Source organism: Acanthaster planci, linkage group LG03, assembly GCF_054643075.1.
Source record: "Acanthaster planci isolate LZ-2023a linkage group LG03, COTS_SCS, whole genome shotgun sequence".
NCBI classification, from domain to species: Eukaryota; Metazoa; Echinodermata; class Asteroidea; order Valvatida; family Acanthasteridae; genus Acanthaster; species Acanthaster planci.
This window is the reverse complement of record NC_141779.1, coordinates 15,134,811-15,159,354: the sequence shown is the minus strand read 5'-3', so window position 1 is coordinate 15,159,354 and position 24,544 is coordinate 15,134,811. Positions and strand designations below refer to the sequence as shown.

General features: G+C 40.0%; 1 protein-coding gene across 4 annotated transcripts in view; it reads left to right on the top strand.

Annotated features, from left to right (window-relative positions):
* LOC110991128 (synaptotagmin-7-like) overlaps window positions 1-24,340 on the top strand; it is a 35,824-nt gene extending 11,484 nt beyond the window's left edge. The window contains exons 4-12 of one of the 4 annotated variants that reach the window (XM_022256320.2): window positions 70-180; window positions 6,726-6,827; window positions 15,235-15,367; window positions 16,278-16,352; window positions 17,995-18,122; window positions 18,367-18,485; window positions 19,285-19,454; window positions 20,894-21,008; window positions 21,763-24,340. In XM_022256320.2, coding sequence (XP_022112012.2) covers window positions 70-180; window positions 6,726-6,827; window positions 15,235-15,367; window positions 16,278-16,352; window positions 17,995-18,122; window positions 18,367-18,485; window positions 19,285-19,454; window positions 20,894-21,008; window positions 21,763-22,073 — 1,264 coding nt within the window. In that variant the 3' untranslated portion in view covers window positions 22,074-24,340. The remainder of the gene's footprint in view (window positions 1-69; window positions 181-6,725; window positions 6,828-15,234; window positions 15,368-16,277; window positions 16,353-17,994; window positions 18,123-18,366; window positions 18,486-19,284; window positions 19,455-20,893; window positions 21,009-21,762) is intronic. The other 3 variants (XM_022256323.2, XM_022256321.2, XM_022256324.2) reach the window with 3 other exon arrangements.
* Window positions 24,341-24,544: the final 204 nt, after the last annotated feature.

Here is a 24,544-nt window from a genome sequence, read left to right as displayed (position 1 = left end):
GTTTTTCTTGTTTTGTTCTTCGTTCTCATCCTCGGCTTCAAATCCCTTCCTCCTCATCACACCAAGCAGGTCAGAAGGCATACTTCGAGAAGTCGGTAAGGGTAAGACAAAGACGGAGCTTCATAAGTCCTGGTCCTTTTTTGGCTCGCAGCAAGCGACTTCAAGTGACAGCACCTTACCGTAGGTTTTGTCAATGTTACTTTCCCACCCAGATTTTGTATTGTTTCATGGCTAAATTTATACATGCGTACACCTGCACGGCCCTTTGCTTAAAAGACAATGGCAGGAACCCTGTTTTTCTCTTGTCATTTCATTTCTGCTCTTTCTGTCAGCATTCACCCTTCCTCGCATTGAAAAGAATTTCTCATCTGTTCAGATTTCATTTAGTGCCTTTCTGTTCCAAAAATGTACCGTGTCTGTCACAAATGCATGTACATGTGTAATGTTAAATTCCATTCAGACTGGTAGAATGTTGTATTGTTGCAATAAAATCCAGTTTCGTGTCCCTTTACGAAATGGCCATGTTACCCTTTTTTAATCGAGCACCTCAGTTGGCAGAAGCTGTACACTGGCTCCTACATATTCCGGGTTTGCTTGGTTTGCAAGTTGAATTTTGCAAACTGAAGTACGTAGTGTTTTGGGGTCACTCTTCGCCTGTTCGTTTAGATTTTAAATTTGAAGTCTCACTACCGGGATATGTACATTTACATTATTCAAAGATGAATATAAATGAGGCACATGTACATTTACATGTACCTACCCCTTGAGCTACATGTACTGTGCCTGTACATGTAAGGTACATATTTATGCAAATATATGTACCGTTAGATGTACATGTGCAATTGTACTTCCATTTTGTGCACTGAACTGCCATTAAAAACTAAAGCACACTCCATCATTTAATGCTTTCAATTTTCCAATTTCACATTCACTGTACATGTACCAGTAGCTTGCACAGTACTTGCGTTGTTGAGAATTGCTTGTGCAGCCAGCCTGACTGATGGTCATATTGGCAAGTTCAATTAAAGCAAAATGCCAAATGATATTTCGTAATTGCTTCTGAAAGTTTAAAAACTTCTGTTCTACATTGATTTTAACTTGTGAAAGCATGTATGTGTTTTGTCTTTAAATATTTACCATGCGCAGCCAGTTGTTCTTAAAATTGAATCTGGTTTCAGGATAACAACTGCGAAATGTGACCAAGAGGAAACTCAAGGACTGTTTCAATCAGGATCTGTGGTGTTCAGTGGTTGACATGTACTGGTAGCCCGTGCCTAATTCCACTCCCATAGTTTGTACTGCTCGCCAATACATAGCCAATGTTGTACTGCATAGCTACCGATAGTGTACATGTACATAAATTTGCATGACGTAGTGCTCAATCTTTAACATTGACATGATTGAACATGTATGTACATGTACATGTATATGCCTCATTTCATAAAACCATGGCACATTCAAACAAAATGTAAGATGAGGAACCAGCATACGAGGGCGAAGTTACCAGTACAAGACGGTTGTGTCAGCTCATATCATGCCAACACCTGTTGGTGTGCATGCATGTACACGTACATGTACATGCAGGTAATCTCGCTCACAGTGTGAGACAAAGTGAACTCGAGACCGTGACTCGCACTAGATCACTCCCAGGCAACATAAAGAAGTTTCTCAATGTCCACACTTGCCTTGACATACTGTACATGTACACTTTTTTCACAGACTTCACTTTAGGGCCAGAGCCAGAGCCCTAAATGTTTGAACTATCAAATATGAAAATGCGAGTGGCCAGCCGTTGAAAATACATGTAGATGATTTGGTGCTGGTACTGCAAGTAATTAGCAATTCGATCTATTTGGTTTGACTTTAAACCATAATTACACATCCATCCATGGTGACGTATGTACCAGTACATGTACATGTATGCGTTCCTTCCTCCGTGGTTTAATAACGGAGGCCAAACAACACCAGACTTCCATCAGTTAAACATTGCAGTTGGGCAGTTCCACGGTGTCGGACGTACAATTTGGACACTTCAGTAGTGTGTGTTATCATACTTATAATCCTGAAGCAGACTTTGATTTTGATAAAAGATATCAGCTAGTTGGTACATTCATTTAATAACAAAATTTCTCACTCAGAATTATTATCCTTGTAGAAGCTGACTCATAACACCATGGTGTCGGACGTACTCAGAGAAAGTTCATTTTTTTAGTTTCCATTTTTGTATCACAAACTCTGTGAAATGCTAGGACCTGAAGAAGTAGTTTTCCTGTGCTTAGTTTTAGCAGACCCTTGTTAATAAACTTCAAGGCAAGACACATTTTTATCTTGTCGTGACTTTCAGATAAAGCATTTATTATATTGGTGTCGGACGTACATTTTTTTGTGTCGGACGTACACGTCCAAACTGACTTTTCAGTATAGAAGGTAATCAGTTCAAACCCAAGCTTGTCTCATTTTTCTACCTTCATGAAGGCTTTAGTAAACTTTCAAACCAAAAGAAAATGCCAAGCCATACAAAAATCATCAAAAGCAACTAGAAAGGAATTGGATGATGGGGCATTCAATGAAACAGTATGAAGGAAAATGTTGTCTGGAAGTATTTATGCAAATGTTGCTCATTTAAACAAGTCATGTACTGTCAAACATTCAAACTAAAAAAAAAGTTTTCTAACAGTTGACAATCCTTTAGATAAACAAATCAAATTAAAAGACAATTGCATACGTGTACCTGTAAGATCTTTTGGTCTTAGAACATGAAATTAAACATTTTTGTAAGACAAATGCTGCGTGTGTACTAAGCTGCAATTTTAAAGATTTCCAATTCACACTTCACAGGTTATAGTACACATGTAAAATCCAAAAAGAAGCTAAATGAGTAGATGTATATACCCTTTTAGATGATTGCCAAATCAAAGGAATGGGCTAGCAGTTAGGCTGAGAGATTATCCTTTTCACTGAATTTTAAGACTAATGGCATAATGCTTTTAAAACTACAGTCTTACATTGTATGTTTTATGATAGATACTGTACATGTACATGCCATGGAAAGCATATACAAGTGGAACACCCCCTTTAATTCCTCAAGCAACACAAAGTGAAGCCAATTGATTTTACATGTACCTTGAACAAAGGTATTTCAAAAAAACGTTTGTTTAGTCTTTGACAATTCTTCTCTCTTAATGTGGATTACATGTACATGTATACAACACCTAGAACTTTACTTGTCTTCATCAAAGCTCACACTGACATGACTTACTTTTGAATACATGCAAAGCACCTGTTTGTCCACACATGACACATGTGGAATGGCTTTGGGCCCTAATTATAACCATATTAGGGTGTGTGTGTCCAAATAGTCAAATTTATGCAAATTAGTAAAAACAAAAGTACTTTTACAAAAGGTTGTGGCCTCATTTCCATGTATGCAAATGAGGTGGTAGTGGTTTCTGTACAGTGTAAAAGCATTGCATTGCCACCAGTGCATGGTTCTGACAGTGTCGGGTGTACAGGGTGTCAGACGTACACATCTGATTCCACAATTTTTGAGTATTTGAAAAAATAATTGGGGGAGTTAAGCTAATGTCTAGAAAGAAGGAACTCATTGTGCTTTGTATTGTAAATTTGGCAGTCTTTTGCTAAAGGGTGCACTGAGGGGATAAAAAACTATGTCATTTTGGTGTCGGACGAACATAAGAAAAGTAAGTGTTATAAAATAAGACATTACATACATGTAGAATTTCAAAAGGAAAATGAAAGCTCATTTTTGTCATTGTTTACTTATCGGGGCAGTCTTCAAACTGTAACAAAACTGGAACAAAAAAAATTACTATCAGGCTAAAAAAACTAAAAATCTTTCAGAGGGGAAATATTTTCCCCAATTTCTCGGTATTTAAAACCAATTTTTCAGTATCATAAAAGCCAAATTCTTGAATGTTGTTAGAAATGAAGTATGTTTCATGAAAGTATACACCATAAGCTTCAGAATGATATATAATTTGTCACATTTGGACAAGTTTGAAATTTTGGCCCAGAGGTTGATGTTTCCATGGAACTGCCCAGTTACACAAATGTGAAAATGAGCCCTAAAATTCATGCGTAGTGGCTTGAATGACATGGGTCAGTTCTCATGGAATTACATGTACGTGTACATGTATTTCAACCGTGTAGGTATACATTGAACATATTAATATGCCTGATCTGGGTGGGCATAATAGGATGCATATGAGGGTCTGTCAAGTGACAGGTGTTAAAGTTATTCACTTGAGGAACAAAGCTGTTTTGCACAAGGTAGAGGTTACATGTACTGTCCATTGTACATGTACATAAACGAATTTATACTGGTGCATTTAAGTTTGAGAAACCGAATGAATTCGTGCCGTTTGACACACACAGATGGCACTGTGGAGTTCATGCAGATGTCACAAATACGTGAACATAATATGTGAACATGTAATTATGCAACTCAGCAATCAGAGGTTGCAAACCAGCTAATAAAATGCCCGAGACAACAGTGATAAATACACCCATTTCAAAATGTCAGGAGAAAAAGTTTTTCAGGTATTGTAGACACACATCAAGCAAAAGCTTATTTCCTTCCTTATCTTTCAATTGCCCTGTCATTTTTTGGTGTGTTAAAAAGCAATTACCAGAGCTGTAATGACTCAAGTCATGAACTCGACTCAAGTGACTTAAGTCACAATTTTAAGTGACTTGACTCAACTTGAGTCCCAATGGGTGACTGACTCGACTTGAATCTCTGTGACCAAATGACTCGACTTGAACGCTCATGGAGACTCGACTCGAGTACCGGTACAAGCTTACATACACATGTATAAGACTCAAGTCTCAAAAAAATTAAAAGCCAAATTTTAGTTGGCTGGATACTACAGTATCCAAAATATGGAGGGCCTGACATTTCGATCCTAGCAGAATCTTTCTCAAAGGCAAAAAAACAGTTTGCAGCAGTTTTGTATTACGTTATTTTTAATACCGGTATGTCTAAATGAAAGAAAAAACAACAAACAGACTTACATGTAGTTGTCATTTTAATTGTATTTTGTTCACAAATTTGTGACTCAAATCGACTCAAGCTTGGTACTCGACTCGACTCGACTCAACTATACAAACTGACTCGACACAATTTCTTGACCTAATGACTCAAGTCACAATGTTAAAATGACTCGACTCGAGTCACCAAATTTAGTGACTCGTTACAACATTGGCAATTACTTTTGGAGTATTTACTAGAGTGAGTATTGGGCATTCAAACTGCACATACATGTACTTACATCAAGGATAAATTTACAAATTTGACATTTGGATAAATGGAGCAGATGGATGCATGCAAGTTGGATGAGGTTACATGTACATTGTAACCAAATCCGTATTATGCAGTTTACCATCAATCAAAAAGAATTTAACAGATGAGCAAAAGAAATACGTGTAGAATGAAACTGGGTTATAATCCTTGACCTCTTGAACAGTAACTGAGCTGTCCAATCTTTGTCGGTGGTTCCTTTCATTCATGGAAATCCTTATATTCATAAATCCATATCAACTAGTACATGTACATCACTTAGGCCTAGGCAATGCATGTACATGTACATTGTGCCGAGCTTAAATACCGGTGAATAGAGTTTTGTTAGAGTTTAGCTCAGCAATAGCATGGCATTTAGTACCAATTCAGCTCGGCAAATTGCATTTGGCATAGCAAGCTCTTCAGCTCAATAGGGTATGCTGCATTATCGGTATTAACAGCAGAGGCATGACACTGCTCTATTAAGTTTGGCATTTACCATGCACTCATTTGAGTTACACGTAAGTTCAACACGTGGCTCAAGGGTACATGTAGCATGTCGTATAGCCCTAGGCATCATGCCATATGCTGTATACGCATGTAAATGCACATCACCATTTTGATCATTTTTCCAATTACTCATGTAGATATTCTTGGGATGAACGATGACAATTTGAGGGAAAAGAAGAAATTTCTTTCCTCTCGTCTTGTAGGAAATGCATTCAGTAAGGTAATCGTTCAGACACCAAAGTTTTCCTTCCTAAATCCATTTAAGATGTGCATGAATGGAGATTAAAGAATGTCTTTGTAACTAACAAGTTTCAGTTGTTTCTTTAATGTCTGTACCTCGGTCTGTTACATGTCATTTCCGGTTCACAGATCTTGCCGCCTTCATCTTCTTGTCCGTGTTTATTTCAGCAACTTTCTTCCCCCATCTTGCTGTCTTTGCTCTGCCTGCCTCTTCCAAACTCACCATTCCATTGAAATCAAATGCCATCCGTTTTCCTTATTTTGCCCTACCCAATCCATTTGAATTACACTTTGTTCTAACCCTGCCCTGTCAGCATGAACCCACCCCATATTGATTCAAACTCTCCATGAATTTCAATATACATCTGTACGGTATATCTCTTCCCCCCCACAACCCAGCCCTGTCTTTATGTTTTCACGACCCCCACCTTTTAAATACAATACATCCCTTGTCAACCTGGCATCCCTGGCTCATTCTATGCACACATGTCCAAATATATCACATCTCTATTGTCAGCTATGCATGTACAGTATATCCCATGTCCAACCCTAGCTTTATGGTCGGAGGATAATGTGCCCACCTACCATAATTGACTGATCCCCCCCTTCCTGCATGACATTGATTAATCTCTTGCATGGTGTGTTGGTATCTGTCTCTTTACCCTCTTCTCTCTAGTCTGGTTCCGGGTCAAACCACCGTCCAGAATGTCCAGCCCTCAATCAGGCGGTCCCAGTCTACGCCCATGTCAGCGTTGTCTAGCTCCCAACTTACCACAGTGTATGTCTCCTACAGTTATTTTCTTCATTAACGGGGGTTTGACGATAAGGGTGCCTGTGTTTTACAAAAGATTTATCTGATGTTTTTCAACTGAAATATTTGTTTGGTACTGGTGCACTTGTGTGTGGTGGACTGTCAGTTCAGTGGTTATTCATTGAATGTTTTTAATCTCATTTGTTTATTCAACAAGTGAACACTGACATACACAAGAAGGATCATGTTTCATGTACATGTACATGTACTTTCATTCTGTCCATTGGTGGGTACATGCAGTGTTTTAATTCATTTGTCAATCAAAAATGAAACAGTGCAATAGCTTTCTTGTTTGTTTACCTCATTTGTGCATTCATATATGTATTTTCTTTGTTAGCATTACACATAAGCTGAAGATTTGTTTCCCCTCACCTCTGTGTCTCAGACAGTGATAACATTTATTAACAGCACCAGATGCGTTTATTTGAATTGGTTTAGTTGGTAAACTGAAGTCACAGATTTAATAGACCTCTCTATCAGTCTTATTTTGCCTACATGTACATGTGCCAGTGGCATGCAAACTAGTGGTATGGCTGGCCTTTAGTACCAAAGCAACTACATGTACATATAGTACCCAGTATCACACAGTTATCCAAACACCAAATTATGCATACGTTGAAAATACAGCTACAAAAAAACGACGTGGAAAAGACACCCCTAGTTTGAATTCAGTGGGGCCACTGTGCATTTTGAGGCAAAATTGGACACCAGCTGATGAGGGTGATATTTTTGCCAACTTGAGCTGCCCACACTAACAAGGGGCAAGTTTGATCGAGGACCACAGCGAAGTTGGACTAACTCTGATGGAACGCAGGCTAGTCGAGCATGGTTGGACTCGTCTGGTCAACTAGTCGCAACTAGCCTATCGAGGTTGGTCACATGACTCGCATCGTTGGTTGCCGTAAAGCATTTTTAACAGCACAGTTCAGAGAGGACCAGTTATAAGAAAAATGTTTGAAAAACAGTATGTCACTCGTAAACGACCATTTTCACTTTTACTTTTGCTATTTTGCCCTTCCTGCGGCCACCTTTTATCCCTTTCTACCTTATGACCTGACAACGGATGACTATGGTCGTTCGTACTTCAACTTCACTGCACATGTGCTAGGTACGTCTTGAACCATCCACTACACGTAGTGGTGCTTGATCAAACTTGCTGAAGGTAGCAGGTAGTGTGACCCTTTCACTATTGTTGGGTCATTGGTAAATTCTAGCCCGTAAACATCACCGGTACATCTGCTCGATTTCGTATCCAACCGGTTATCCTTTGCACAGGGATTTGAATCCTACCTGTATTGATACATGTATGTTTATGTACCGTACATGTACATTACAGATGCTTCTTGTTATAATGGAAGATCTAGCTCAGTGGCACTCAAGTACATGTATATGTAAAACTGATGCGGCATGGCAGGACGAGATTCAGGACAGCTTCAATATGCATCTCAGGCCTTCTCATTAGCTGTTTTGTTTATCATGATGCATCGCTTCATTTCAGGTTGCTGACACCTTGCGATGCACCATGAAACAGCTCTGTGTTTGTCACAAGAAACTCTCCATCAGAAGCTGCAGTAGGCAGACAGATTCAGAAACTGTGTTCTCACAACCTGCCACCCCATCCTTAATTTTTCAGCATCAACTATGTATATTGTGATATCCAATTTATGACCCTTTTTTTAAAGTTACCAGGTTTGTCCCAATTCTGCCGCCTTTCCTTGCCAATTTTGACATGAAAAGTGAAGCAAAATCTGCATGTTTTTTGCTTCTTATCTGGTACACGCAGATACCCTTCAGATGTTTTTTCATTACCAAAGAAACACTGCTCTGTTTACGGGTGCATTATGTTCATGGTTTTATTCAGATTATATATTTTGGTTGATTGTTAGGCTTGACGGGTTCAATTACACGTACCGGTAACCAAACAAAATTGCCTGATGTGCATGATTGTGCGAAAATATCAACACAGTTTGCGGCAGATGCCTTACATGTACAAGCGCATATATAACCGGGATAAGGGCCAGCATAACAACATCTGCTGTTCACAGGGAAGAAATCCGATTGACTTTATCTCACATGAAAATCAATACCATTCAAAGCTGAAAGTTACTAATAGATAATCACAAATCAGTAGCATTGCAGTCAGTGCAAATGCAGATTTTACCATTTTGGCCAGTGTTATTAATAATTAATAATCAACTCATACTTGTACCATGTACATTTATGTCTGTGGATCTCAGCACGCCTGTGGCTTTTGTCTGGCCTTGCGATATTGTTCAGCTCTCTTCAGGCGGTAAATCACACCCATTGTACAGCGTGAAATTGTCTTCTCGTGAGAGATAGTCGCCTGACGATTTAAAGACCTTGCGCAGAGTCAATTTTTTCGGTATCAGTTGTGGGATTGTCTCGGTCAGGATGGAAACGGTGGGAGAATGGCTGCAGGAATTAAGTGAATCTTTGTAAGTTTTTCATTGTATTTGTTGGCTTTCTAGTGCATGCAATACACAGGGTTTTACTCTCAGACGTAGACGAAATGGCTTTGTGTGTTTGGCTGTTTTATTCAGCCACATTGAGTAATTGATTGGAGAGAAACTATTTGACTGGGATTGAGCAACAGGTGTGACACTTCAAGTGTTCAGAGATAAATGCTTATTTAACTACGTGTATTACTGATATTGGAAATATGCTGCTTTCACTCATTTAAATAATGCAAGCTAAATCCATGTGTTTTGTAAAATTGTGTTAAAAATGGTTCATCCATATAGAATCCTGCAGTTACATTTTAGTTTCCTGTATTAACAGACAGTGGAAAGAAAAAAATCTTAATTGGGTTTTAGTATGAATTCGTATTAATCAGGATTTACATGATAATTTATCTATAAAAATACATGTATACATCACACGATAAATGATAATTCCTAGTACATGGAATTTGATGATAAAAACAAATATGGTACATACATGTACCATAATCATGTTACAAATGTGTCTAATTTTGTGCCAGAAAATAGACGTATGCAATGTATGAAACATTGAAAAACTTAGCACAATTACTTTGACATGTGCTCTAGAAGTCATCAACCCTTGACTGCATTTGAGAAGAGGCAATATCCGCAGAGACCTCTGAGTCTGGCATGCCAGCAGTGTTGTACATGTAGTCAACTGACTTTACATGTAAATACCAACAAATATTGAACTGGTTAGTTGTGAACAAAGAGAAGCTGGAGAACATGACGTAGGCACGGGAGGGCAAATGCACAAAATAGATGTAGGAGTACTGTCACACCGTACATGTAGTGAGAACTTAAGTTTTTGGTTATAAATTTATTACTACCACCCTGAAGAAAAATTACACGTAGCTCGCTTGCACTGGAAGTCTTGAACACAGCTTCTGCCGTGCACAGCGGTAGCATAGTCCTGTCATGTGCAGAGGGGATGATATAGTTCTTACTTAATTAACTGCTTTCTTCGTTGATTAGTGGGCCGTGTTTCCTGGTAATTAATCATTGCTGGCCCCAACCCAGCTGTTACTATCATCACATGTGTGGCTAGAGGCCCTGTGCAACCAGTGGATCCCGATTTCCCTGAAAATGAGCAGTTAGAAAGCAAGGAACTACATGCATAATATGTAATTATAGAAAGCAAGACGGCACAGTGGATACTGACTTGCTTTCTAACTCGGTTGGCTGGAGTCCGATTCCCACTTACACTGTGCATTGTAAGATGCCACGTGCAGTGGGTTTTCAATCCTCGCACTGTGCCTCTGTTGTGTCGATGGGCTTCTCTGACTTTTTCTCTCACTTTACACTTGCTAAAATCGTGGTCTTCTCACTCATTTATGGAGACAAGATCCCCGTCTTCTCTCAGTTATATGTTGATCCTTAATTATATGCTGATTGCTATTACTAGAGCATTTCGCCGTGTGCCTGGAAGGACGTAAGCGCTTACGACCTTTTGCCAGGAAGCATGATCACTGCAAAAAACCTCTCGTGGCAAAAGGACGTATGCATGCAACTGTTTCAACTATTTTAATTAAATACAAAGATTTCTTTGCAAAAAGTTTTAAAACAAATTTCCCAAGTCCTTTAATAAGTTGTTCAAAGGTTGCTTTTTGTACAGCCTGTGTTGATTTTGTAGCAAATTATATCTGTTTTTCTAAATAAAGTTTTTATGCCCTTTTGCAGGTAACTTTTTTTGGTGTGATCATGCTTCCAGGCAAAAGGGCGTAAGCACGCTTACGACCTTTTGTCGGGCACGCAACGATTTCCATGTAATAATCGGGTCAATAAGTAATATACTGTACATGCAACAGCCAATTACATACATAGAGAACTACATGTACACATGTAATTATGGATACTAGTACATGTACAGTGTAGACTGTACAAACATGATCCCATGTCACCTTAAAAATAGACGTTGTTTCCAGCTGACCACACATCCAAGTCATGGATTATCATATGTCAGGGAGACTGAATGATTTATAACATTACACAGCAGGATCTTCTCTGCTGAAATTGAATTTAGTGCTTAGAAATGTTGTTTTAATTTTCTACCCTGCTGTTATTTTGAAGAATAACACTTACATGAACAGTAGTACACATGTGCTTGCATAAATAGTATTGGTACCCTACTTACCTGTTTGCCTGTAGGGATCTTTTCCCTTAGAAGTTGATACCGGTAGTAATAATAATTATGACCTCCTGCTGTTCTCTTTTATTACATGAACAGGTCTTATAATTTGTCTTCTAAATGGTGGAAGTGTAATGGCAAATGTAGTTACTTTGGGGTATCTTGGGGTAGAGTTGGAGATCTAGTTCTTGGACTTCTTGTTGCTGGGTGAACTTGAATATTTTAGGTTTACCGTTATCTGATGAGGTGGCATACTTCCCAAATAACAATAATTACATGTAATCATTTATTCATTTGTAAAGCACAAATTTCATACGGATGTGTGTTAAAATGCAAAGTACAATGAAGACGTGAAATGTGGTCAAAGGTATAGCATACAAGGGTGCCTCAGGCAGCCACCAAACAACCCGCATCCTCCTACATCTATAGCGAGGAGACAATAAGAAGCAGTTACAGTTGTAGAGGTGGGAGGAAAACCCCAGAGAAGAAATTGCTGGGTAAAACCCACGGAATCAGATAGGGACTGAAAACCCAATCCACATGTGGACTTGCAATGTAGCTGGGAATCAAACCTGGGTTGCAGAGATGACAGGCGAGGAAAGAACTACTTCGCCAACCACACTCCCCAAAGCAACTCGGGGGTCTATTTTCAGGGGTGCGAGCATTCAACTTTTTTTTTGTTTAGATGTTGAACCCTGAATTTCAGCTTTTTTGTAGATCTGGTCTGTACAGAAGTATGGAAACTTTTTAAATTTCAGCTTTTTGCCAGCTCTGCTTTCGAGCTTTAAATTTAAGTGGCAACTTACACCCCTGATTTTATATCAGTTGTTTAAAAAAAAAAGCACCTTTTGGGGGCACCAGACAGCCACTTGAATCGACCTGTACAGTGGCATTGAAAAATCAGCAGTGTCTCCATGATAAATTGAAATGCATCCTACGAGATACACGTGCAGGTGCATAAATGTATTACAGAAATTACCAGTACTAGTTTTCATCTGTTGAAACTCCTGGTAATATTTAGCTCGTGTTTAAAAATTCTTCCAATGTAATACCCGGTACATAGGGTGATTCTCTTTATGGCAGGAATATATTTGCATAAACCCATCATGCACAGATGTGGATGGTGTTTATTTCACCATACCCCATACCAGTATTTGTAATTGAAGGTCGCCCCGGCAGACAATGGGGGAAGACAAGAGTATGTAGGTGTAATATTGGGATTCTCATCCATTGAGGCTTGCATACCACAATGCCCAAGGTGTATGTTGCATTTCCTATAGTATGGGGAGAGAACCTGCACTGAAGGTAGAGAAAAAGTTGGCCTGTTGTTTCCTAGCTGACAGTAATTGATTTATATTACGGGTTTTGCCCTTACCCAATGTATATTAATAAGCACTGTATGCTCAGTGCTTGTCCGAGAGCTTGCGATGAAACCTCATAAGCTTACTCGGGTAGGACTCGAACCCACGACCTCCTGCTTATACTAGTGCAGATGTCCTAACCACTTGACCACTGAGCTTGCCGGAATCGGCTGGCCGGTCCGAGTCAAGGGAAGCAGCGGGTACCTCTTGAAAATGACAGTAATTGGTAATGAGGCCATTCATTTGCAGTTGCCTACGTTGTCAAATAATTATGATTAATTCATCACTCTTGGAAACTAGAAAATATGCTCTGAACTTACAATATCATATGTCAGATGTGACAGAGATACAAAAAAAAGGACCCCTAATTTCTGGAATGACGTGTACCGGTACACACATTATTCAGCTAAAAGATGACAATTACATGTACATGTACTGTACACGTCTAATTCGCAGTCATGCCAGGCAGCTTTTGATCATAGGACTACATTGCCAATGGAACTGTCATGCTTTACGGTCTAATCATTGTTGGAATGGGGGAAAATGTATGTACATAACCAGTTGACTGGAGTAGAAATTGACCAAGCAAATACATGTCACTGCATACACACATCCGATTGGTTCTAACATTGATTTAAAAAGATGTTGTTTACACTGTCTTGTACGAAGTAGTTCATTTTGAAAATTATACTGGTACAAGTGAGCATGTTTTGAGAATTGTAATAAATACATGCACTTGTACAGGTGTTTGTGTACATTTTTATTTGGAACTGAAACAGTTAATGGCTAACGACTTAATGGGTTAACATGATTGCAAAAGAGAAAATGTAGATGAGCCTTTGGGCATCTTTTGTGGACTTTGGTGCTGGTTGATGCTCTTAACCTCGTTTAACTTACAAGAAAACATGCATTAACTGCTCCATTATTTTCTCGTTCATGGTACATGTATTGTACATGTACATGTACTTGTCAGAAAATGGACTCGGTATAACATTGTTCTGATAAACTGGTAGATCATGGGTTAGTCTAAGTCCCAGAGTCAGCTCTATACAGAAACTGCTGGGGAAGAAGTTGGGGACCCACCCAGAGTACCATACCCATGCTCTTCCCCAGTAGGCAAAATTGTCATACTCTTGGTGAAAAGCTGATACAAGGGAAAAAGAAAGAAATTGCAGAATGTTGCCAGGAGTCAAACAGTATCTGTGTGTATCCACATATAGGGGCGTTTCAATCACATGATTTTTGACGGTCAGCATTCAGTTTACACTGATTTGTGTAGAAACACCTTCGAGTCTGTTATCATTCTTGTGTACATGAAATTGCCAATAGAAATACTCAGATTTGAAAATATATGCACCTCTATGGACGTGGTACGCCTCCTAAAATGCCTTTGCCCGTCATGTTTCACGTCCTATGAAAAACCTCTATTGGCAGTCCCGTGCAAACCATCGAACAGGTACAGAAAGAGTTCTTTCAGTCCCAACTTTCTTCCAAAGATAAAGCCAAGAGGCACAGTGTGTACTTGTGGATAACTGGGAGTCAGTATAGAGGGATCCCAATACGACGCTTTTAGCGTCAATCTGCGCACTTCCGCGTTTGAAAACGAGGCTGTACATGTATGTGTCAGCTTCAATTCTCTAATACGATCAGATGATTGAAAGTAAGGAGTCGAGACGCAAAATACATAACGGTATGTTAAATTCAGACTTTTCAGGCTGCAAATTTTTGTGGAAGAGTCTTTCAGGATGACTCGACACGTAAAATCAAAAGAAAAAATAACGACAATTGACCGCGAACTAACGTACCTGCGATGGTCCTGTATCTTGTGCAGTGGGCGTGGTTTAAAATGAAGTGGCGTCACACTTACGAACCAGATACTCCATGTACTGTGTGGACTCCGCGGGCACGCGCGACGAAGTTCAACACAGAGCCTCGGTTTCGATGCAGATATGCGCAGACGGCGCTAATATGAAATCCCTCTATACATACATGTACTCATCAGCGATCATGACATTCCAAATTGGTGCATTTTTGTCATCACACAAGACTTTCAACATGTTCAAGACAAATGCATTTAGGATGATTTTGATTGTACCTTGTCCCTTACAACCTTTATTTAATTGGTGCTTAACACACAAGTGCTGCTTAACCAAACAAGTTGCTTTGCTAAGCTAAAACTACCACTGCATACAATCATACCGGTTAAAATGTGATGGGTGGTCGGCGAAGCATTGAGATGTGCAGTGAATTTTCTAAGCAATAATTTCCATTTCATGGGAGCTCACGGAGAGGTGATTGTCAAGATGCCATTCCATTCCAAGTGATTTGCCTACTCTTTATCAAAGCATTTCTTTCATCATACGGTATGTGTTTGCTGTGGTTAGGTTTGAGCATTCAGAAGGCAAGATGGTGGCTGAGCCAGTCCAGCCGGATGCCAGGAAAATTGGCAAGCAGCCCTCGGTCATGTCTGCTGCCTCTGCCTTCAGTCTTGCCCAGGAAGCATTCGGCCTCACCGAGGTAAGAAGCTGATTTTAATCCTGTGAATCATTTAACTCTGTACCTGTCAACATTAGAAAAAGTATTGTGGTCTACTGGTCTGTCAGCCAGCTTCCATTGTAGCTGTTAAGTACAGGAAATGCTCACTGAGCAGAAACAGGTTACCAGCCAAAATGGCAAGGGCTACACAATCCTTGTGACTGGTTCAGTGGTTCCGGCACAGCCTACGCTGTGTTTGCTGCGCAGTGTTTTCTGTATGGCAGCTCCTTAGCCCTGCATGAAAAAGTAGGCGTGGGGCCTAGTGGTTACTGTTTGTGACTCGGTAACATAGGGTCAGGGTTGGAATCCAGCGTACTACATGTATATGTAGTTATGAGTACTTATAACCTTGGGCAATACTCTCACTTGCCACTCTCCACCCAGGAGTGTAAATGGGTACCTACTGTATGAGGGCAGAGATAGCTTTTGTGTTTGATTGTCTGTTTTCACCGGAAATGGCAGCATCAAATTCTTTACTCTCATAGGGAGCTGAGATGGTTTTTGGAATGTTTGTGGCTCCTTGAGCAGGTATAATAAGATTTTGTACATGTATCTTGTATCTTCTCGTTATTTGCAGTCTCAATGCATGTAAGTGGTGGCAAAAGATTTACGTGTAGCTGAAATGTTTGGTTCCTGTTTGAAATTTGGCAGCTGGATCCCTTTTTTGAGGCGCTGTGTGGACATGTATGCTGTCATTTGCCTTGAGTGGCTGAAGACATTGAGTTAATAGTTTGCCCATGTGCTGGAATTGTTGCAGATTTCCTTTTGCAGAATTGTGCCCTGCACGTGAAATTGTGGTCTGAAACTACAATCTTTTAGAAATTCAAATGTTAAGAAAGTTAGAGCTCCTCTAAACTGACAAGTTAACAAGACTCGGCTTTCTGTTATTTAGCGATTTGGTAAGAAATCCAGCAAAACTGCGGCATCAACAGAGTTAGTCCTGAAGCAGAACTCTGTCCCTGGCACGGTAAATATGTGACGCAAACTCCCTGCAGTATGCAAGAGCACAGGTTTCACATCTCGCATGTTGCCAGCTCACCAAGGCAAACCAACCCAAAATATGGAAAGCACCCGCCCCCCCCCAAAAGAATGATAGTGGTGGTGGATGTTTTCGTATGTTGATGTAGCTGGTTGTAAACATTTGTCAAAGCCAAATGTTGGTCTCTGTAAACATTATCCGTTGTCCACGCTGGCCAGTAAGGCATGTAGCGTCACAAGTAATGTCACGGAGATGCACAAGTGATTATCACGTGGCCACATCGGTCTTGTATGCATGCCATCAGCAGGGTGTAGTCAAGCAGATCAGAGGTAAAAAGGCAAGCGTTCCATTTGGCTTGTGGCACATTTTTTCAAAGAGGTTATTTATCCACAGACTGGCAGAAGGCTCATTGTAAAAATTTGGGATCCAACGTGTGACATTCTTCCGTCCCTGTTACACCTGACATTGTGCACTTTGGGATATATCACTTAAATTGATTTCAAACTATTTTTGTTTGTTTGGCAGGTAATTTGCAGAACTTGTTCAATCTTGGAAACTAAAGAATGACCTCTAAACATTGAAAATTCTTATGCCAGATGTAACAGAGACGGGAAAAATTGGACCCCAAATTTATAGAATGACCCAGAAAGCATAGGACTTCATTTTCTTTAACAGGGAATTGTTTGTACCCACAGTGAACTTTTTACTGGCCCAGAGGCATTGGCTGTTTTTACATTCTCTTGAAGAATTGTTTGAGAGCTGTAAAAAAAAAAAAGAAGTCTACTGTACATAGACAGTCAAGGACTCATTTGAACCCTTTCCCCATTATTTCATGGAAAATTTGTAACAGGGGTTACATCTGAAACTTCTGATGTCTTCAGGACAGACTCCCCAGCATTCTGTAGATTTATTCCACATGATTACAAACATGATTGAAAGTAATTACATGTAGGTAACTAACCCTCTCTACCCACTTAAACATGCCTGCTTGCAGCTTTGCAGAGAAAATGGCCTCCAACTCAGCTGACATTGGGGGGACCAGTATTTTTCCCCGAGTTGTCTGAAAATTACCACTTTGCATATCCTTCACTGCACAGTGTATGTGCTCACAACGCATTGCAAAGACCACTTTCCAAAGGTGCCCATGAGCTACAAGTAGTCCTTTCATGACATCATGTATCTTTCTCTAGAAGTGTGTCTGTGTACACTCAGGTGCTATTTGTTACTGATGGATTCATCTAGTAAAATAATATGTGGTCTCTGTATAATGTATTGTTCTGAAGGTTTTGTAATTTTGGATTTAGGGCAATTTGAAATCGGCACAATGATGAGCATATGTAGTAATTTACATTTACATGTATATGTACATGTACCTGTTGCACTCAAGTCCTAAATATACATTGCATGGACCGATTGAAGACTGGGCCTAGAAGAGGTACCATTTTTCAAGGCTGGTACTCTGCACCATCTGCATGAACCCATATGCACAAACAGAACTGGGGTTTTTGGAGCACCCAACATCAAACGTGGTTACCTTCTTCACTCTGATACTCGTATTTGGCAATTAACAGTGTGCATGAAGATTGTTTTTTCCCCTGAATTCCACATCTTTGCTTTGTTTTCCCTCCAGAGTCCGGAAGACGAGGAAGAAGGAGAGTTTGTTGGCAAACTCCAATTTAGCATTAAATATGAATTTACTGAGGAAACACTGGTTGTCAAAGTATTGAGGGCAACTGATCTACTAGCCAAAGATTTCAGGTAGGAATCTGTGAGTGGATGAACACATACAGTTATAAATGTTTCACTGAAGACACTCCTCTTTATTTTTATAAGCCTTTATGTGAAATGCGTTTTCATGTGGCTGTGGATTGTCACAAGCAGTGATAGCCCAGTGGTTGTGAGCCACAGCTGCAGCCCAAATGCCTGATTCTGGCATACCTTGCAGTAACTTTTCATGCAGAGACAGTTTCTAACACGATGCGTTAATTCATTTGGTTTGTAGTGGTACGAGCGATCCGTTTGTGAAGGTGATGTTGCTACCCAACAAGAAGCACAAAATGGAAACCAAAGTCAAGCGGAAAAAGCTGAACCCTGTCTGGAACGAAACCTTCCTGTTTGAAGGTGAGTCTGATTGTGCTTGATTGTACCTGTTATCCAAACAGCATGCACCCCTATCCAAAAGGGGCCGTTTTTCACAGGACATTTAGTGGAAAAATGTCAACTGCCATATGTCAAACAGCATTCCTCTTTTCTCTCTTACATTTTCAGATTTGTTTTTTAAATTTGTTTTTGACTAAGTTTATTTGCAATGATAACATTTATTTACATTATCATTGCAAATAATATTAATATTTGTCACACATCTTGTTTGCTTTTTTTTCTTTTAACGTTAAGGTTCTCTTTGACTGTTAGAGTTGGGTTTTTTAATGCGTGCTTGGGTGCTTTTGGTTACTTTGGTTCTCTTAGAGGTGCTTGGGTGCTTTTGGTTACCATGGGTCTCTTTGACTGCTAGGGTTGGATTTGTTTTATAGGTGCCTGGGTGCTTTTGGTTACCTTGGTTCTCTTTGACTGTTAGGGTTGGGTGCTTTTGGTTACCTTGGTTCTCTTTGACTGTTAGGGTTGGGTGCTTTTGGTTACCTTGGTTCTCTTTGACTGTTAGGGTTGGGTGCTTTTGGTTACCTTGGTTCTCTTTGACTGTTAGGGTTGGGTGCTTTTGGTTACCTTGGTTCTCTTTGAGGTTTTTGGATATTTGGTCACTGTGTTTTATACCCAGTTATTGCACTACCCACACAGTGAACAGTTTTTATTTCAGGCTTTCCTCATTATTCTACCAAAATGAAATACACCCTATTGTCTAGCAATGGTGTTAAGAAAATCTTCATAAACCTGAAGTGGTCCTGTATCATGTTTGTATTTGCAGGTTTCCCATACAACAAACTCCAGGAGAGAGTCCTGCATCTAGAGGTGTTGGACTACGACCGCTTCAGCAGGAATGACCCCATTGGAGAGTTGAACATCCCACTGGCTGAGATTGACCTAACTCAGGAGCAGACAGTCAACAAGACGCTCACTCCTAGCTCAAAATCATATGTGAGTGGTACCACAATGATGTTTAGGATGTAATCGAATTTTGTATTTTGAAGTTAGAGGAGACTACAAAAAATTTAGAGCGATTGAGTAAAATACAAGTGTTTAATGATTTTGAATTCTGGTTTACCAAGAGGCAAGAAATAGTTGTCATTTGTGTGGTCTCTTCAACTATAAAAAAGTAAAACGTTTTCAGGCACATTGCAAAAGAATTCGAAGGCAAAAACAAGGACTGTGACTTTTAGAGCATTCTTTAAAATTGATTTTTTTTTCAATCAGTTGAACTCATTTTGGCATACCATGTATGAAGTACTGTTTGATTCAGGTATTGGTACCCCACACTACAGGCCCAGTGTGCATTTTGTGCAGTGAATGAATTACCTGTATGCACGTAGGCATTTCAGTTTCATGTCTGTCGTGTTCCCTTGTCCCGATGCACTTCAGGTTTTAACTTCAGGTGAAAATTGGTTACATACATGTACATGTTCCCTGAGCACTTTTCCCAAACTTGGCCTAGTAAACTATGACAGGTACATGTACCCATGCAGAGTGGGCACATAACATACCCTCCCCTGTTGCTCCCTGTTGGCAATAGCAGATCAAAAGGGGACCATAGCCTAATTACCATAGCCCCCCCAGGACAATTGTTTCTATTTGAATATGATGAGAGAAGAGCAATTTCATTTTCATTCTTTCCATGAGTGCTCGACCCTCAAAACTTATTCCATCCCCACCAAAAGACAATAAAGGATGCACAAAATCTCACATTCTCCCCCCCCCCAAAAAAAAGAATTGGCCCTTCCTGTCCCAGGCAATAAACTTCTGAATCTGCCCTTGCCCGTGAGTAGACCACAGTTTCTACGCATTATGTTGCATCAACCTTCAGGTACTTTCTCTTTTCATTTTATACCATGGGCCAGAGCAGGGCTCAATTTACCAAAAAAAGGGGCATGCACTGGTGCATGTAGACCCAAAAAACCTACATGCACCAGGAAAAACCTACATGCACCATAATTTGGCAAATACCGGTAGCACATATTCCTGTATATAGCAAGTTAAGGATTATAAGCCAAAGAGAAGGTTGGGTGTGTACGTGTATTATGAATCTGCTGCGAGGAATGGGAGAAAGAAATAACACGTTCGTACACTATCTGGTCAAGAATTCAACAAACTTTATCCTTATTCTCACTTATTGGTAAATATATGCAGGAAATGAGTGTTTTGGTGGTTAAAAAGTTAAAAAGTTACACGCATGTCGTGCATACTCAGTTAAAAAGCTAGGTGCACAAGCAAAAATCTACATGCACTGGTGCACACGGGCACCAGGTAAATCGAGCCGTGGACCAAAGGGAACTTTAATGGATAACAGCACACTGCCAGAACTGAACTTAAATAAACAGACTGATTTCATCTTTGAATTTGTAAATCTGTTTGGTTTGTAGGGAAAGCTGGGCAAGATTCTTGTGTCTCTCTGTTTTGCACCCACGGCAGGCAGAATAACGATAGTTATCATGAAATGTGATGGGCTTGCTGCAAAGGATATCACTGGCAAATCAGGTTAGTGACAGATATTTGCTGACTGGCAGGAGGGCAAATGTGCTGTTTATGTATTCAGATGTCTTTAAAAAAATCACAGATAAAGTGTCATATTTGCTTGCTCATTTCATGCATGTATATGTGACCTGTTACCGTAAAATGAGCTGAAAGTTAGAATTTTCAAAAATTGAGATACTGGTATTTTTTTATTCAGCAGAAAAAGATCTCTCCAGTGGTATGTACATGGGACATTTAGGGTAAAAGCATAAGGTGACAATGTGACATTATTCTGGCAGCTTTCGTGTCTTTGTTTCCGACATTGTTTCAACATGTCTGCCCAGGCACAAATAATGTTGTCCTTTTTTGGAATTAAATAGGAGATGGGTTACTCTTTCCAAATATTACCAAACCCCAAACTTGACCTCAACTTCAATATTTGACTTTGAACCCTTAAAATAGGAAAGAACAGAATGCAACTTTATGCTCATTTTGTCATGACGGGTCACATATTATAGGGTCTTGAAATATGAAACTTGTGAAAAATCAACATGCAGATCAAGTGAGAGTTAAAAGGAAGTAAAGTTTGTGCGAATAGTAACAAATTCATCAGTTTGATCTAACTTTGCCCCATTGTCTTTTGACCAGTAACTAAAAGCATTGGTTTACTTGCATGTTATTATTGAGTGTACATGTAGTTTTTATATGTCTGGTCACATTCTTTGCTTAGCCTGACACTAAGCATGGTCAATTATTGAATACACCTCTTTCCATGCAGATCCTTATGTAAAAGTCTGGCATGTCTACCAGGACAAGAAGATTGAGAAGAAGAAGACCATTGTCAAGTACAACACCCTGAATCCGGTCTTCAATGTCTCCTTCATGTTCCATGTCACACTGAATAAGATCCGGGACACCAGCTTCATTATCTCAGTGGTGGACAAGGACCGGCTGTCGCGTAACGACACCATCGGCGGGATCATACTGGGGCCCAAGGCCTCACCCTCAGAGACTAGCCACTGGGCCGAGATGCTGAACAAGCCCAGAACTCCTGTGGCCCAGTGGCACGTCCTGAAAGACATGGGCTGAGGACCACTCAGGCGTCTTCCATCTGTGTACATATATAGATATATAGGTTTTGGTGTATTATTTACTTTCTGTTCACTGCCCAGTGTTCGCACGTTGCCAACAGGGTTCTGACATAAGCTGCACCAATTTCTGTCTTCCGATTTTTGCTTGTGCTGCATATAGTGGGATGCGGGGAACCAGTCACAACCTGGTATGTGACACGGCACTGGCTGCTTGGTGTAGCTTGGTCACAGACAGTACTGGGAATTGCATGCAGGGTACCGGTGAAAGGCCAAGTACAGCACCTTGCAGCTTCCTCAGAATTATTGCACACTCGTCAGCATGCTCTTTGAGTGTCGACTTTACTGGCGCACTTGGTATCAGCTGAGATAGAAAACAGCCATGCTTGTGTGGCAAGAATTGCCCTTCTGGAAATCACTAGATGATCTGCTCTCCTGTCATGTGCCACGTACATGTATCACACGAGAAAACGTCTTTGCGGCTTGATGGCACTTCTTGCTACATCTGCAACCCCGCAACCGGGATATCCCAGGCTGGCCTTGTGGCTATTCATTGCTCACACATCTCTTAGATTTTAAGCATTTGCCATGTCAGAACATTTGTGAACATACACCTATTAGTTGCAGTTGATGGCCTTCATCTTTCCACTGGTGTCTTCCAAATCAATTTCTTGAGATAAATTCAGATATGTCGTTTTGGTGGTGTGTGCCAAAGCAGGCCAAGGCCAGGTACTTGAGCTTCAAACTCACTCCCCCTCATTCCTTTGACCAATGGATTCTGTGAGCAGTTGCTTTTTGCCTCACCGAGCAACAGTATCCCACTGGGTTGATATTTTGAGTGCCGACAAAAACAAGGGTCTGAAGCACATGCCTCAAGTTGATTGGGACCTGCACAGAAGTTGAAATTGTGACCAGGTCCCGCAAAAGGAGCCTTACGGACGTTTGGGTTGTTTTGGTCATTCTGTGTCGCTTTGCATGAGAATGGGCAGATGGAGCTCCTTTGTTTCGATGTGTCACCCAGTTCGGCATCCCAAAGGAAATGGGCATTACATGTGTATGGAGAAAATGATGAGGGTCTTACTGATTTTTACCATGCCAAGATACTTTAAAAGGCGTTAAATTTAACTCCGAAGTGGCTGCGGTGACTTGTGATTCATTCTGTTGGGTTGAGTAACGACTGCTGTCAGTGGGGTAGTCTGAGGCAGAGGCCATGTCCAAAATGGGCTTCCAGAGCTATGGCTAGGTTTATTGTCTGCACGCCTCCGTGTATTTCCAATCTAGTAAAGACCTAGACCTAGCTCTAGACAGTAGATTCAGACCGAGTTTATATCACGGCAATGAAATACAAGGCATGTCACATTTTTCAAGTTCATTCGACATTGTGCATTTCAAGTGATTGTACAAAAAGTTCCAATCTTTTGATTGATTGTCAGGGAGCATATTCTTGGCTGCACTGGATGGTTTACAAAAGCTCAACAAAATATAAAAATGATTGCAACTGTTTCATAATTTATGATGAGTTTGGAATTGATCTAGTGCTTCAGAATATTGAGATGTTAACGATAAAGGCAGAGCTATTACCAATGTGCCACAGAATATGTACACTTTCTTGAACTCCCATGATGACAAATCAATCGTAGCATAAATTTGTGCTAAAGATTTCCTTTAAGCCAGTTGAAAACAGATCTTTGTTATTGATTTTAGATGTGTTCAGATTAATTTAGCGATGTGCTACTAAATCTCATTACCTTTGAAATAGGTTAATTTAGTATTTGCATAAAAAATATAGATGACTTAAAGTGTCTTCCAAAAGAATGGAAACCTTTGTTAACATCAGGTGTAACCTTTTGGTCAACCAGGTGTAACCATTCAGTCATAATCCGAGGTCAGTTTAATTTGGAAAACAAAATATTGAAAGCAACTTCAGTTGACGATTGCCTGCAGATCTTACCCATTAATCAAGTTTGTGGGTTTTTAAACAGTGCAAAGTAAAATACAGTTGTGCTCAAAAGTGTTCATACCCTTTGGAAAATAACATACTTTTCTAAATTCTTAATTTTGAAAAGCTATTATGTTGGCACTTCCACTATATCTTTTGTCTGTTTGTTGCAATACACAAATCCACATGTGTACTGGCTAAACTTCATTTGCATAATAATAGATATGGCCCAGGTTTAGTTTTTGCCCCTGTTCAAAAATATTCGTACCCAGGTTTACATAGTCCATTGTCTTTTCTTAATAATCAATAGCATAGCCTTTGTTCTTGATGACTACATGTACCTCAAGACGGTTCCTATAAGTGTCCACAAGCTTTCTGCATGTCTACTTTGGGATGTTGGCCCACTCTTCCTTGGTGTCACCCTGACCCAGCTGGAGGCTTTCGCCAAGGAAGAGTGGACTAACATCTCACAGGAGACATGCAGAGAGTTTGTGGACACTTATAGGAACCGTCTTGAGGTACATGTAGTCATC